The sequence below is a fragment of the Phyllobates terribilis genome, unplaced genomic scaffold (assembly GCF_046119375.1).
Source record: "Phyllobates terribilis strain yellow unplaced genomic scaffold, ASM4611937v1 Scaffold_12__6_contigs__length_324123572, whole genome shotgun sequence".
NCBI lineage: Eukaryota > Metazoa > Chordata > Amphibia > Anura > Dendrobatidae > Phyllobates > Phyllobates terribilis.
Genome location: NW_027362772.1, coordinates 243,890,063 through 243,903,057, shown reverse-complemented (window position 1 = coordinate 243,903,057; position 12,995 = coordinate 243,890,063). Strand labels below are relative to the sequence as shown.

The following is a 12,995-nucleotide window of genomic DNA, read 5'->3' as shown; positions in this document are numbered from 1 at the left end:
GAAGGTGAAAATCACCGCTGGGTCCCAGAGAGGGAGGGATGATGAAAAGATCAAGAAGGTATCTGCAAGGCCAAGCGCAGCGACCTTCTACAGCCGGATCCAGAATGACTGTCTGTCAAACCTGACACACCAGTGAAAAACTAGTGATGAGCGAACGTGCTCGGATAAGGGGTTAACCAAGTATGCATGAGTCCTAACCGAGTATCTTCGGCGTGTTCGCATATTATGCTCGAGTCCCTGTGTCTGCATGACTTGCGGCTGTTAGATAACCTCAACACATGAAGGTATTGCCTGTTTGTTAGGCAAATGAAAATACTGGCAGCCACTTCCAAAACAAGGTGTGAACAGGTGCGTACGAGGAGAAACTACCTCCATACACACTAACAAACAAAGCTGTAACGATAAGTATGCAAACATTAAATATACGAAATTTGAATAGCATGACTGCTGTAGAAAAGAGAAATAGATGAGAAATCTTAGCGCATAAATTGGCCAATTCATGTGTACCTGGTAGCCATGATAAGGCGTCTCTCAAAATACCAGGACCCTATCAATGTGAACTCCTCTCTAAAGCGACTTTGTCTGCTTGTATGTGGGAACCCTATCCATGTGAACTCCTCTCTAAGAGACTATGTCTGCTTTGATGTGGAATAATAAGATCCTGTTGCAATTAAAATCACCTGTGGCATAGAGGCGGAGTGCTCAGTCAAAGTTTATACATAGAAACGAAAAGTCTGGCCGGCACTTCCAAAGCAGGGTGTGAACAGGTGCTTACTAGGAGAAGCTACCTCCAATTTATGCGCTAAGATTCCTCATTTATTTCTATTTTCTACAGCAGTAATGCTATTCAAATTTTGTATATTTAATGTTAGCATACTTAGCGTTACAGAGTGCTACTTTGCCTGTTTGTTAGGGAGTCTTTGTGTTGAGGCTGTGACGCGCCCAGGGGATGGGGACAACTCGGCACCCGGGCCTTGTTGTTGCCTGATCTTGGGAGGGGATGTCGCAGTGGTCGGCTCCCAGGCCCGTACCTTGTGGTCACTCTTAAAAGAAGGGGGAAAGTTATATGGGAAAGGGGAATATTCGTGACGCCACCTGTAGAATAGAGCGTCGGCGGGTGCAGAGCTGCGGGGGAAAGAACAGACAGAGGCGGTAGTTGTATATTTAATGTTAGCATACTTAGCGTTACAGAGTGCTACTTTGCCTGTTTGTTAGGGAGTCTTTGTGTTGAGGCTGTGACGCGCCCAGGGGATGGGGACAACTCGGCACCCGGGCCTTGTTGTTGCCTGATCTTGGGAGGGGATGTCGCGGTGGTCGGCTCCCGGGCCCGTACCCTGCGGTCACTCTTAAAAGAAGGGGGAAAGTTATATGGGAAAGGGGAATATTCGTGACGCCACCTGTAGAATAGAGCGTCGGCGGGTGCAGAGCTGCGGGGGAAAGAACAGACAGAGGCGGTAGTTGTATATTTAATGTTAGCATACTTAGCGTTACAGAATGCTACTTTGCCTGTTTGTTAGGGAGTCTTTGTGTTGAGGCTGTGACGCGCCCAGGGGATGGGGACAACTCGGCACCCGGGCCTTGTTGTTGCCTGATCTTGGGAGGGGATGTCGCGGTGGTCGGCTCCCAGGCCCGTACCCTGCGGTCACTCTTAAAAGAAGGGGGAAAGTTATATGGGAAAGGGGAATATTCGTGACGCCACCTGTAGAATAGAGCGTCGGCGGGTGCAGAGCTGCGGGGGAAAGTACAGACAGAGGCGGTAGTTGTATATTTAATGTTAGCATACTTAGCGTTACAGAGTGCTACTTTGCCTGTTTGTTAGGGAGTCTTTGTGTTGAGGCTGTGACACGCCCAGGGGATGGGGACAACTCGGCACCCGGGCCTTGTTGTTGCTTGATCTTGGGAGGGGATGTCGCGGTGGTCGGCTCCCAGGCCCGTACCCTGCGGTCACTCTTAAAAGAAGGGGGAAAGTTATATGGGAAAGGGGAATATTCGTGATGCCACCTGTAGAATAGAGCGTCGGCGGGTGCAGAGCTGTGGGGGAAAGAACAGACAGAGGCGGTAGTTGTATATTTAATGTTAGCATACTTAGCGTTACAGAGTGCTACTTTGCCTGTTTGTTAGGGAGTCTTTGTGTTGAGGCTGTGACGCGCCCAGGGGATGGGGACAACTCGGCACCCGGGCCTTGTTGTTGCCTGATCTTGGGAGGGGATGTCGCGGTGGTCGGCTCCCGGGCCCGTACCCTGCGGTCACTCTTAAAAGAAGGGGGAAAGTTATATGGGAAAGGGGAATATTCGTGACGCCACCTGTAGAATAGAGCGTCGGTGGGTGCAGAGCTGCGGGGGAAAGAACAGACAGAGGCGGTAGTTGTATATTTAATGTTAGCATACTTAGCGTTACAGAATGCTACTTTGCCTGTTTGTTAGGGAGTCTTTGTGTTGAGGCTGTGACGCGCCCAGGGGATGGGGACAACTCGACACCCGGGCCTTGTTGTTGCCTGATCTTGGGAGGGGATGTCGCGGTGGTCGGCTCCCAGGCCCGTACCCTGCGGTCACTCTTAAAAGAAGGGGGAAAGTTATATGGGAAAGGGGAATATTCGTGACGCCACCTGTAGAATAGAGCGTCGGCGGGTGCAGAGCTGCGGGGGAAAGTACAGACAGAGGCGGTAGTTGTATATTTAATGTTAGCATACTTAGCGTTACAGAGTGCTACTTTGCCTGTTTGTTAGGGAGTCTTTGTGTTGAGGCTGTGACGCGCCCAGGGGATGGGGACAACTCGGCACCCGGGCCTTGTTGTTGCCTGATCTTGGGAGGGGATGTCGCGGTGGTCGGCTCCCAGGCCCATACCCTGCTGTCACTCTTAAAAGAAGGGGGAAAGTTATATGGGAAAGGGGAATATTCGTGACGCCACCTGTAGAATACAGCGTCGGCGGGTGCAGAGCTGCGGGGGAAAGAACAGACAGAGGCGGTAGTTGTATATTTAATGTTAGCATACTTAGCGTTACAGAGTGTTACTTTGCCTGTTTGTTAGGGAGTCTTTGTGTTGAGGCTGTGACGCGCCCAGGGGATGGGGACAACTCGGCACCCGGGCCTTGTTGTTGCCTGATCTTGGGAGGGGATGTTGCGGTGGTCGGCTCCCGGGCCCGTACCCTGCGGTCACTCTTAAAAGAAGGGGAAAAGTTATATGGGAAAGGGGAATATTCGTGAAGTCACCTGTGGTGTCCGGTGAGGATCACCAGCGCTGCGACAGTCCTCTGATACAGGTGTTCATGCAGCTTAGTTGGGACGGCTCCCCACAGGTGGAGCGGGGCCTCAGGGCAGCGTAGAGAAAGGGTGTAGAATAGAGTGTCAGCGGGTGCAGAGCTGCGGGGGAAAGAACAGACAGAGGCAGTAGTTGAAGTCATCCGAGTCTTTACTCACTGTGGTGTTTTGTCAGCTCAGAGCTTCTCTCTGCTGTCACACGGCGAGCTGCGGCCGCCAGGGTGGGGTTCAGCACTCTCCAGGTAGCTCAGGAGCGCTTGACAGGACCCCCGCTCTAGTGTGTTCCTCTCTTGTTGAACTTCTCCTGCCTTGTGTCCCCCACTGAGTCCCGTACGGGTTTTGCGATGTCCCTTGTGGATAGCGTGTAGCTCCCGGACCGACTGGGTGCCCTTTTTGGTGACTTGTGGTGAGAACGTGGCGTAAGGCCGGATCCCTCTGGATAAACTCAGATTAGGGGATACAGGTGGCGACTCCACTCCGTCCGTATCCCCCTGTGATCCACATAAGCCTCCGGACTTTTCCGACAGAGACGTGAAGTGCAAAGTCAGATAATTGGGGACCGGTACCCCCTTTTGCGGCAGGGTCTCTCTGGCAGGGCCAGAATAAGGTATGCAGGTGGCGACTCCGCTCCGTCCGCACCACCTGAGATGCTTTCGCCTGTGGAGCCGATCTCCTCTGCTCCCCTCCTGGGCCTTCTTGGTTGGACTCTGATCGGGGACAGAGCCGGTTATAACTCTGCCCCAACCCCCCGTCTCGAGGCCTGAGACCGGGAACCGTGGACCTCTCAGCCGGCTGCAGCCTTGTGCTGACCTGCCGTCCCAAAAGACCCACGACCAAAGACCCTGTTATAAAGATGGCCTCCAGTCAATGGCGTACCGCCAATGGCGGCAGACCACGCCACTGCTATGAGGCCCGTGGCCGGAGGGGGCCTGTGAGGGCCCCAAGCAGCGTGGGAACGAGGAGGATAAGTGAGTAGGAGGTTGTGGCGGCAGAGGAGCGGGTTGCGGCAGTGGAGGAGCGGGGCACACGCGGTAGCCGCTGCTGCAGCTACCACGTGTGCCCGCTGCTAAAGGGATATGAATATTCCCTCTTCTCCACTCCCATGGGCGTGGAGAAGACGGAATATTCATTCTCTTTAGTAGCGGGCACGGAGGAGCGCTGAGCCCCGGCTCCTGCTGTCAGTGCCCGCCGCTAAAAAGAAAGCATATTCACGCCTCTCCACACCCATAGTCCCGGCGTGTAGAGGAGTGAATGCACCGGCAGCAGCTCACCTCGGCTTCTGAGAGCGCGCTGCTCAGTTGCCGACATGAGCTGCTGCAGACAGGACTCAGCGCTGGAGCAGAGGTGAGGAAGGAAGGTGAGTATAAGTGTTTATTGTTTTATGTGTGCAGTGATTGGGGGGATGAGGAGGCCACACATACCAGGATACTTGGATTGAGGAGGCCACACATACCAGGAATGGGGGATTGAGGAGGCCACACATACCAGGAATGGGGGATTGAGGAGGCCACACTTACCAGGATTTGGGGATTGAGGAGGCCACACATACCAGGGATTAGGGGATTGAGGAGGCCACACATACCAGGATACTTGGATTGAGGAGGCCACACATCGCAGGAATGGGTATTGAGGAGGCCACACATCGCAGGAATGGGGGATTGAGGAGGCCACACATCGCAGGAATGGGGGATTGAGGAGGCCACACATACCAGGATTTGGGAATTGAGGAGGCCACACATACCAGGATTTGGGGATTGAGGAGGCCACACATACCAGGAATGGGGGATTGAGGAGGCCACCCATACCAGGAATGGGGGATTGAGGAGGCCACACATACCAGGAATGGGGGATTGAGGAGGCCACACTTACCAGGCATTAGGGGATTGAGGAGGCCACACATACCAGGATACTTGGATTAAGGAGGCCACACATACCAGAAATGGGGGATTGAGGAGGCCACACATACCAAGAATGGGGGATTGAGGAGGCCACACATACCAGGATTTTGGGATTGAGGAGGCCACACATACCAGGATTTGGGGATTGAGGAGGCCACACATACCAGGAATGGGGGATTGAGGAGGCCACACATACCAGGAATGGGGGATTGAGGAGGCCACACATACCAGGAATGGGGGATTGAGGAGGCCACACATACCAGGATTGGGGGGTTGAGGAGGCCACACATACCAGGAATGGGGGATTGAGGAGGCCACCCATACCAGGAATGGGGGATTGAGGAGGCCACACATACCAGGATTTGGGAATTGAGGAGGCCACACATACCAGGATTTGGGGATTGAGGAGGCCACACATACCAGGAATGGGGGATTGAGGAGGCCACCCATACCAGGAATGGGGGATTGAGGAGGCCACACATACCAGGAATGGGGGATTGAGGAGGCCACACTTACCAGGCATTAGGGGATTGAGGAGGCCACACATACCAGGATACTTGGATTAAGGAGGCCACACATACCAGAAATGGGGGATTGAGGAGGCCACACATACCAAGAATGGGGGATTGAGGAGGCCACACATACCAGGATTTTGGGATTGAGGAGGCCACACATACCAGGATTTGGGGATTGAGGAGGCCACACATACCAGGAATGGGGGATTGAGGAGGCCACACATACCAGGAATGGGGGATTGAGGAGGCCACACATACCAGGAATGGGGGATTGAGGAGGCCACACATACCAGGATTGGGGGGTTGAGGAGGCCACACATACCAGGAATGGGGGATTGAGGAGGCCACCCATACCAGGAATGGGGGATTGAGGAGGCCACACATACCAGGATTTGGGAATTGAGGAGGCCACACATACCAGGATTTGGGGATTGAGGAGGCCACACATACCAGGAATGGGGGATTGAGGAGGCCACCCATACCAGGAATGGGGGATTGAGGAGGCCACACATACCAGGAATGGGGGATTGAGGAGGCCACACTTACCAGGCATTAGGGGATTGAGGAGGCCACACATACCAGGATACTTGGATTAAGGAGGCCACACATACCAGAAATGGGGGATTGAGGAGGCCACACATACCAAGAATGGGGGATTGAGGAGGCCACACATACCAGGATTTTGGGATTGAGGAGGCCACACATACCAGGATTTGGGGATTGAGGAGGCCACACATACCAGGAATGGGGGATTGAGGAGGCCACACATACCAGGAATGGGGGATTGAGGAGGCCACACATACCAGGAATGGGGGATTGAGGAGGCCACACATACCAGGATTGGGGGGTTGAGGAGGCCACACATACCAGGAATGGGGGATTGAGGAGGCCACACATACCAGAATTGGGGGGTTGAGGAGGCCACACATACCAGGATTTGGGGGTTGAGGAGGCCACACATACCAGGATTTGGGGATTGAAAAGGCCACACATACCAGGATTGGGGGGTTGAGGAGGCCACACATACCAGGATTGGGGGATTGAGGAGGCCACACATACCAGGATTGGGAGGTTGAGGAAGCCACACATACCAGGATTTGGGAATTGAGGAGGCCACACATACCAGGATTTGGGGATTGAGGAGGCCACACTTACCAGGATTGGGGGATTTAGGAGGCCACACATACCAGGATTGGGGGATTGAGGAGGCCACACATACCAGGGATTGTGGGATTGAGGGGGCCACACATACCAGGGATTGTGGGATTGAGGGGGCCACACATACCAGGGATTGTGGAATTGAGGGGGCCACACATACCAGGGATTGTGGGATTGAGGGGGGCCACACATACGAGGATGGGAAAATTTACCAGTAGCTGCTGCATTTCCCACCCTAGGCTTATACTCAAGTCAATAGGTTTTCCCATTTTTATGTGGTAAAATTAGGGGCCTCGGCTTATATTTGGGTCGGCTTGTTTAAAATATACGGTATTTTAAAATCAGTGAGTACGTGGTGCCCATAATACTGCAGGACTGTGGCGTGCATTATACTATATGGGGGCTGCATTTTACCCTATGGGGTGTGTAATATACTGTATGGAGGACTATGGGGAGTGCATTATATTCTATGGAGGACCATGGGAAGTTCATTATACTATATGGAGGATTATGGGGGGCGCATTATACTATATGGAGGTTTATGGGGGGAGCATTATACTATATGGAGGATTATGGGGGCGCATTATGCTATATGGAAGATTATTGGTGGTGCATTATATTATATGGAAGGCTTTGTGGGGCCATTATAATATTTTGAGGGCTATGTGGGGGGCCATTATACTGTATGAAAGCAATTATACAGTGTGAATGTTTGTGTGGGGTCATTATACTGTTTGGAGGGCTGTGTGGGGGCCATTATACTGTTTGGAGGGCTGTGTGGGGCCATGAGAGTGTATGGAGGGCTCTGTGGGGTTCACAGTTGGGGGATTATACTGCTTTAGGGTCACCATACTTTGCTGTGGGAGTTGAAGTGGAGTACAATAGGGTCATTATACTGTGCATGTGGAGGAATGCACCATAGGGGTATCATACTGTTTGGGGGGCACTTTTGTTGGCATCATACTTTATGGGGCAATGAAGGAGGAATCTACGACTTGAGAAGGAGGTAAATTACTATGTAAAGGCTGGAAAGTTATGAGATCTGCTCTTCTGTGACACAGACAAATATTTATTTTTTGTAGGGGGGGGGGGCCCAATTAGAGCTTCTGCTATGGGGACCCATGACTTCTATGTATGCCCCTGCCTCCAGTTATATATGATTCTAATTAAGTGCTTAAGTAAAGTGCTTCCTCCACCCTCACTCACTACGTGGTTCCCCCTAACTTTGGTTCCCCCCAACTCCTCCATTCAGGCCCGGGGCAGCACTATGGTGCTTTAGGCCCCCTTCAGAACTGGAGTGGTGTAGTGTTGAATGTGTGGTTGGGGTCCTGTGAAGTACTCCATCCTTACGTGGGAGAGGAGATACCACACCTCATTCTGAGGTGCAGTACCCCTGTGGTGACTGAACCCTCAGGGGCGCTACAGCTGTCTAACAGCCGCAAAACATGCAGCCACTGGGACTTGAACATAATATACAAGCATGCTGAAGATACTCGGTTAGGACTCAAGCATGCTCTTTTAACCCCTTATCCGAGCACTTTCACTCATCATTAATTGTAACAGAACAGAAAATAAACTCACACTGGTGTACAGATATTTTGTCATCCTTCAGTCCAAACCATCTACTCTCAGTGCATGAACTAGGCAGATAAACAGCAATTTCAGCAAGGAGTTTGAGAGAAAAGGAAACAAGATAACGTTATGGAGTACATTACAGTGTTTCAGAACTTTTCAAAGACTGATAAATATTTTTAAGAAATTACTTTCTTGCCTTGTTAAAGAGAATTAAAGATTGTTCGTCTTCCGTTATACAAAAATGTCCTTTATTTCAGAGTGTGGTCATCTATCAAACCACGTCCTCAGTCGTATCTGATACCACCAGAGATGTCCCTCCTGACTCCACAGCGGCCTTCTCATCTGCCTTAAAGACACAGGCATGAAGTCATTGATCTCGGGGATAGACCAGAGGCAAAAAGAATACAGAACAAATTCAATGGCACTATCCTTATTGACAACCTGTGACTTTAGAACATTTTTAGTTTCTGTATCACTGTATCACTTCCTAAACATTTAATTAATAAGTAATGGTATCATGGGCGTACCCACTGTGGGGCAGCTGCCCCCCCCCCTAGAAGCAGGGATGCACGGTGCACACCAGGGCCGGCGTCAGCACCCGGCGCACCTGGGCAAATGCTGGGGCCCTGAGCAGGCGGGGGGGACCCCTCACCGTCGGGCACCCCGCGAGCTATGGGACCCGTGAGCGGAGGAGAGCGGTGTCAGCGCCTGCTCCCCCCCGCTTGCTCAGGGCCCCGGCACCCGGCAGAATACTTACCCCTCCCCGTGCCTCCGCAGCAGCTCCTGCACTGTGACGTCTCAGGTCAGAGGGCGTGGTGACGTCTTTACACCACGCTCTCTCCTGAGCAGTCACAGCGCAGAGCGGGAAGACGCCGGCGACGCTGAGGAGTCCGGAGCAGCGGCAGCAGGTGAGAAGTGAGGTGAGTATTTGATTTTTTTTTTTTATTGTATGGAGGCATGGGGAAATATAAGGGAGGGGGGGTGACACCCTGCATGGGGCAGTATAAGGGAGGGGGGTGTGTGACATCCTGCATGGGCATTATATGAGGGGGTGACATCCTGCATGGGGCATTATAAGGGGGGGGGTGACATCCTGCATGGGGCATTATAAGGGAGGGGGTGTGTGTGACATCCTGCATGGGGCATTATAAAGGGGGGTGACATCCTGCATCGGGCATTATAAGGAAGGGGGGGTGTGTGTCATCCTGCATGGGGCATTATATGGGGGGGAACAGCCTGCATGGGGCATTATGTGGGGGGAACAGCCTGCGTGGGGCATTATGTGGGGGGGAACAGCCTGCATGGAGCGTTATATGGGGGCCAGTATTTTGTATGGAGCGTTATATGGGAGCCACTATTCTGTATGAAGCGTTATATGGGGGCCAGTATTCTGTATGGAGCATTATATGGGGGTCAGTATCCTGTATGGAGCTTTATATGGGAGACAGTATTCTGTATGGAGCGTTATATGGGGGCCAGTATCCTGCATGGAACATTATATGGGGGCCAGTATCCTGCATGGAGCGTTATATGGGGGCCAGTATCCTGCATGGAGCGTTATATGGGGGCCAGTATTCTGTAGGGAGCGTTATATGTCGGCCAGTATCCTGTATGGAGCGTTATATGGGAGCCAGTATTCTGTATGGAGCGTTATATGGGGGCCAGTATTCTGTATGGAGCATTATATGGGGGACAGTATCCTGTATGGAGCGTTATATCGGGACCAGTGTCCTGTAAGGGGCATTTTATGGGGGCCAGTATACTGTGTGGAGCGATTCGCCGGTTTCTGAGCTATTGTGGAATTTACAATAGATATCACTCATGTAATATAAGAAGTGAAATCTTTGCATTGTACTATATATATATTTCTCTTCGATATCTGTGACCATGGCTTGGCCCCCCTAGTTTTGATCCTGGGTACGCCCATGAATGGTATGGCATATATTCTATTGAATCATCAATTACAGTATATACTATCTCCAACATGTATTATGTTTTGCACAATATAACTTGTATATAATTTATAAGCAATAATAAACAGCATATAGTTGATCTCCAGACTCACCCCTTTTGTGAAGCTCAATTGTCTTATTTTATGTGCAGAAGTTCTCTGATTATTATTCGTTTTCCAAGCAACAATTTCCTATTCAGCATGTGCAGCCAATCTGAAGAACTTGAATTGCAGTGATAAAGCTGTTGCCTGATCATATATATAGGAAGCACAGAAAAGCAGCGATTAAATCAAGTCGTCCTTTATTATTTCAAATGGGACATCTTGTTGGCAAGCAAGGTAGGGGAAGAATGGTGTGAGGGAGGAGAGAGCTGAGCGACGGCCATTTGCACTCTTAAAAAGTGATTACGGCATATTACTACTTCCTTTCATACAAACCTTTGATTAGTGCACGTGTGAAAAGGTGAACAATTAAAAACATACAACATTGCAAATATATAGCTATTACAGTCGATTTCCAGTTATCAAAATACTGACATGTCTAATTTCTCATTTAGACCTAACTGGCCTCGGGCATCCGTATCTAAAATCCATCAAGCTTCATGTTTTATTAATAGCCTATCATAATTCCCTCCTTGAGGGGGATATTTTACTTTTTCCAGACCTAAGAAATACATTAGAATTGTTATAATGATATTCTTTTACATTTCTTTCCTCTTTACTCTCCAAATCACACCTCACCACCTGCAAACTTGACCCAATCCCGTCCCACCTCATCCCAAACCTTACCACTATCTTCATCCCAGCCCTAGCCCACCTCTTCAACCTGTCACTAACAACTGGTGTCTTCCCCTCATGCTTCAAATATGCCTCAATCACACCCATCCTCAAAAAGCCCTCCCTTGACCCATCCTCTCTGACTAGCTATCACCCCATATCACTTCTCCCCTATGCCTCCAAACTACTGGAGCAACATGTCCATTCTGAGCTGTCATCCCACCTCTCCTCCTGCTCCCTCTTCGACCGCCTACAATCTGGTTTCCGACCGCACCATTCTACTGAAACTGCACTGACCAAAGTTACCAATGACCTACTAACCGCCAAATCTAAGCGACACTATTCTGTCCTCCTCCTCCTAGACCTGTCATCTGCCTTCGACACAGTGGATCATTCCCTCTTACTACAGACTCTCTCATCTCTCGGCATCACAGACTTGGCCCTATCCTGGATCTCCTCATATCTAACAGACAGGACATTCAGTGTTTCTCACTCAAAACCCCCCCCCCCTCATCTAACCCCAAGGTTCAGTTCTAGGACACCTGCTCTTCTCCATCTACACCTTAGGCCTGGGACAGCTCATAGAGTCCCATGGCTTTCATTATCACCTCTATGCTGACGACACACAGATCTACCTCTCTGGACCTGATATCACCTCCTTACTAACCAAAATCCCACAATGTCTGTCTGCTATTTCATCCTTCTTCTCTGCTAGATTTCTAAAACTTAACATGGACAAAACAGAATTCATCATCTTTCCGCCATCTCATTCAACCCCCCCAACTGACCTATCCATCATAGTCAATGGCTGCCCACTCTCCCCAGTCCATCAAGCTCGCTGCCTTGGGGTAACCCTGAACTCTGAACTCTCCTTCAAACCACACATCCAAGCCCTTTCCACTTCCTGCCGACTCCAACTCAAAAATATCTCCCGGATCCGCACATTCCTCAACCATGAATCTGCAAAAACACTAGTGCACGCCCTCATCATCTCCCGTCTTGACTACTGCAACCTCCTGCTCTGTGGCCTCCCTTCCAACACTCTTGCACCCCTCCAATCCATCCTAAACTCTGCTGCCCGACTAATCCACCTGTCCCCCCTCTATTCCCCGGCCTCTCCTCTCTGTCAATCTCTTCACTGGCTCCCCATTGCCCAGAGACTCCAGTTCAAAACCCTAACCATGATATTCAAAGCCATTCACAACCTGTCTCCTCCATATATCTCTGACCTAGTCTCCCGTTACATACCCACACGCAACCTCCGATCCTCACAAGATCTTCTTCTCTACTCCCCTCTAATCTCCTCCTCCCACAATCGCATACAAGATTTCACCCGTGCTTCCCCTCTTCTCTGGAACTCTCTACCCCAACACATCAGACTCTCGTCGACTGTGGAAACCTTCAAAAAGAGCCTGAAGACCCACCTCTTCCGACAAGCCTACAACCTGCAGTAACCACCGCTGCACGACCAGCTCTACCCTCACCTACTGTATCCTCACCCATCCCTTGTAGATTGTGAGCCTTCGCGGGCAGGGTCCTCGCTTCTCCTGTACAAGTCGCTGTCACATTGTGTTCAAGATTATTGTAATTGTTCTTGTATGTATACCCTTTTTTCACATGTAAAGTGCCATGGAGTAAATGGCGCTATAATAATAAATAATAATAATAATAATAATGACTAATTAGTCTGGGAGAACCCTTTCCCAAAGAAATGGATTTATAATGTTCTCTGAATCTAACAAATAGGGGGACGAATTGTTTTACCTGTATAAAAATATCCACATGGACAAAAAATATTGTATACAACATGTCTTACAAGAAATAAAATCTTTGACAATATGATATATAGAACCTATTCGGATGG

The 12,995-nt window shown here is 50.4% G+C and overlaps 1 protein-coding gene across 4 annotated transcripts in view; it reads left to right on the top strand.

The window, feature by feature from the left end:
* The window catches only part of LOC141172499 (membrane-spanning 4-domains subfamily A member 4A-like), an 82,625-nt gene extending 73,073 nt beyond the window's left edge, over positions 1-9,552 (top strand). The window contains exon 7 of one of the 4 annotated variants that reach the window (XM_073656770.1): positions 8,661-9,552. In XM_073656770.1, the coding sequence (XP_073512871.1) occupies positions 8,661-8,768 (108 nt within the window). In that variant the 3' untranslated portion in view covers positions 8,769-9,552. The remainder of the gene's footprint in view (positions 1-8,660) is intronic. The other 3 variants (XM_073656768.1, XM_073656767.1, XM_073656769.1) reach the window with 3 other exon arrangements.
* The last annotated feature ends 3,443 nt before the right edge of the window (positions 9,553-12,995 follow it).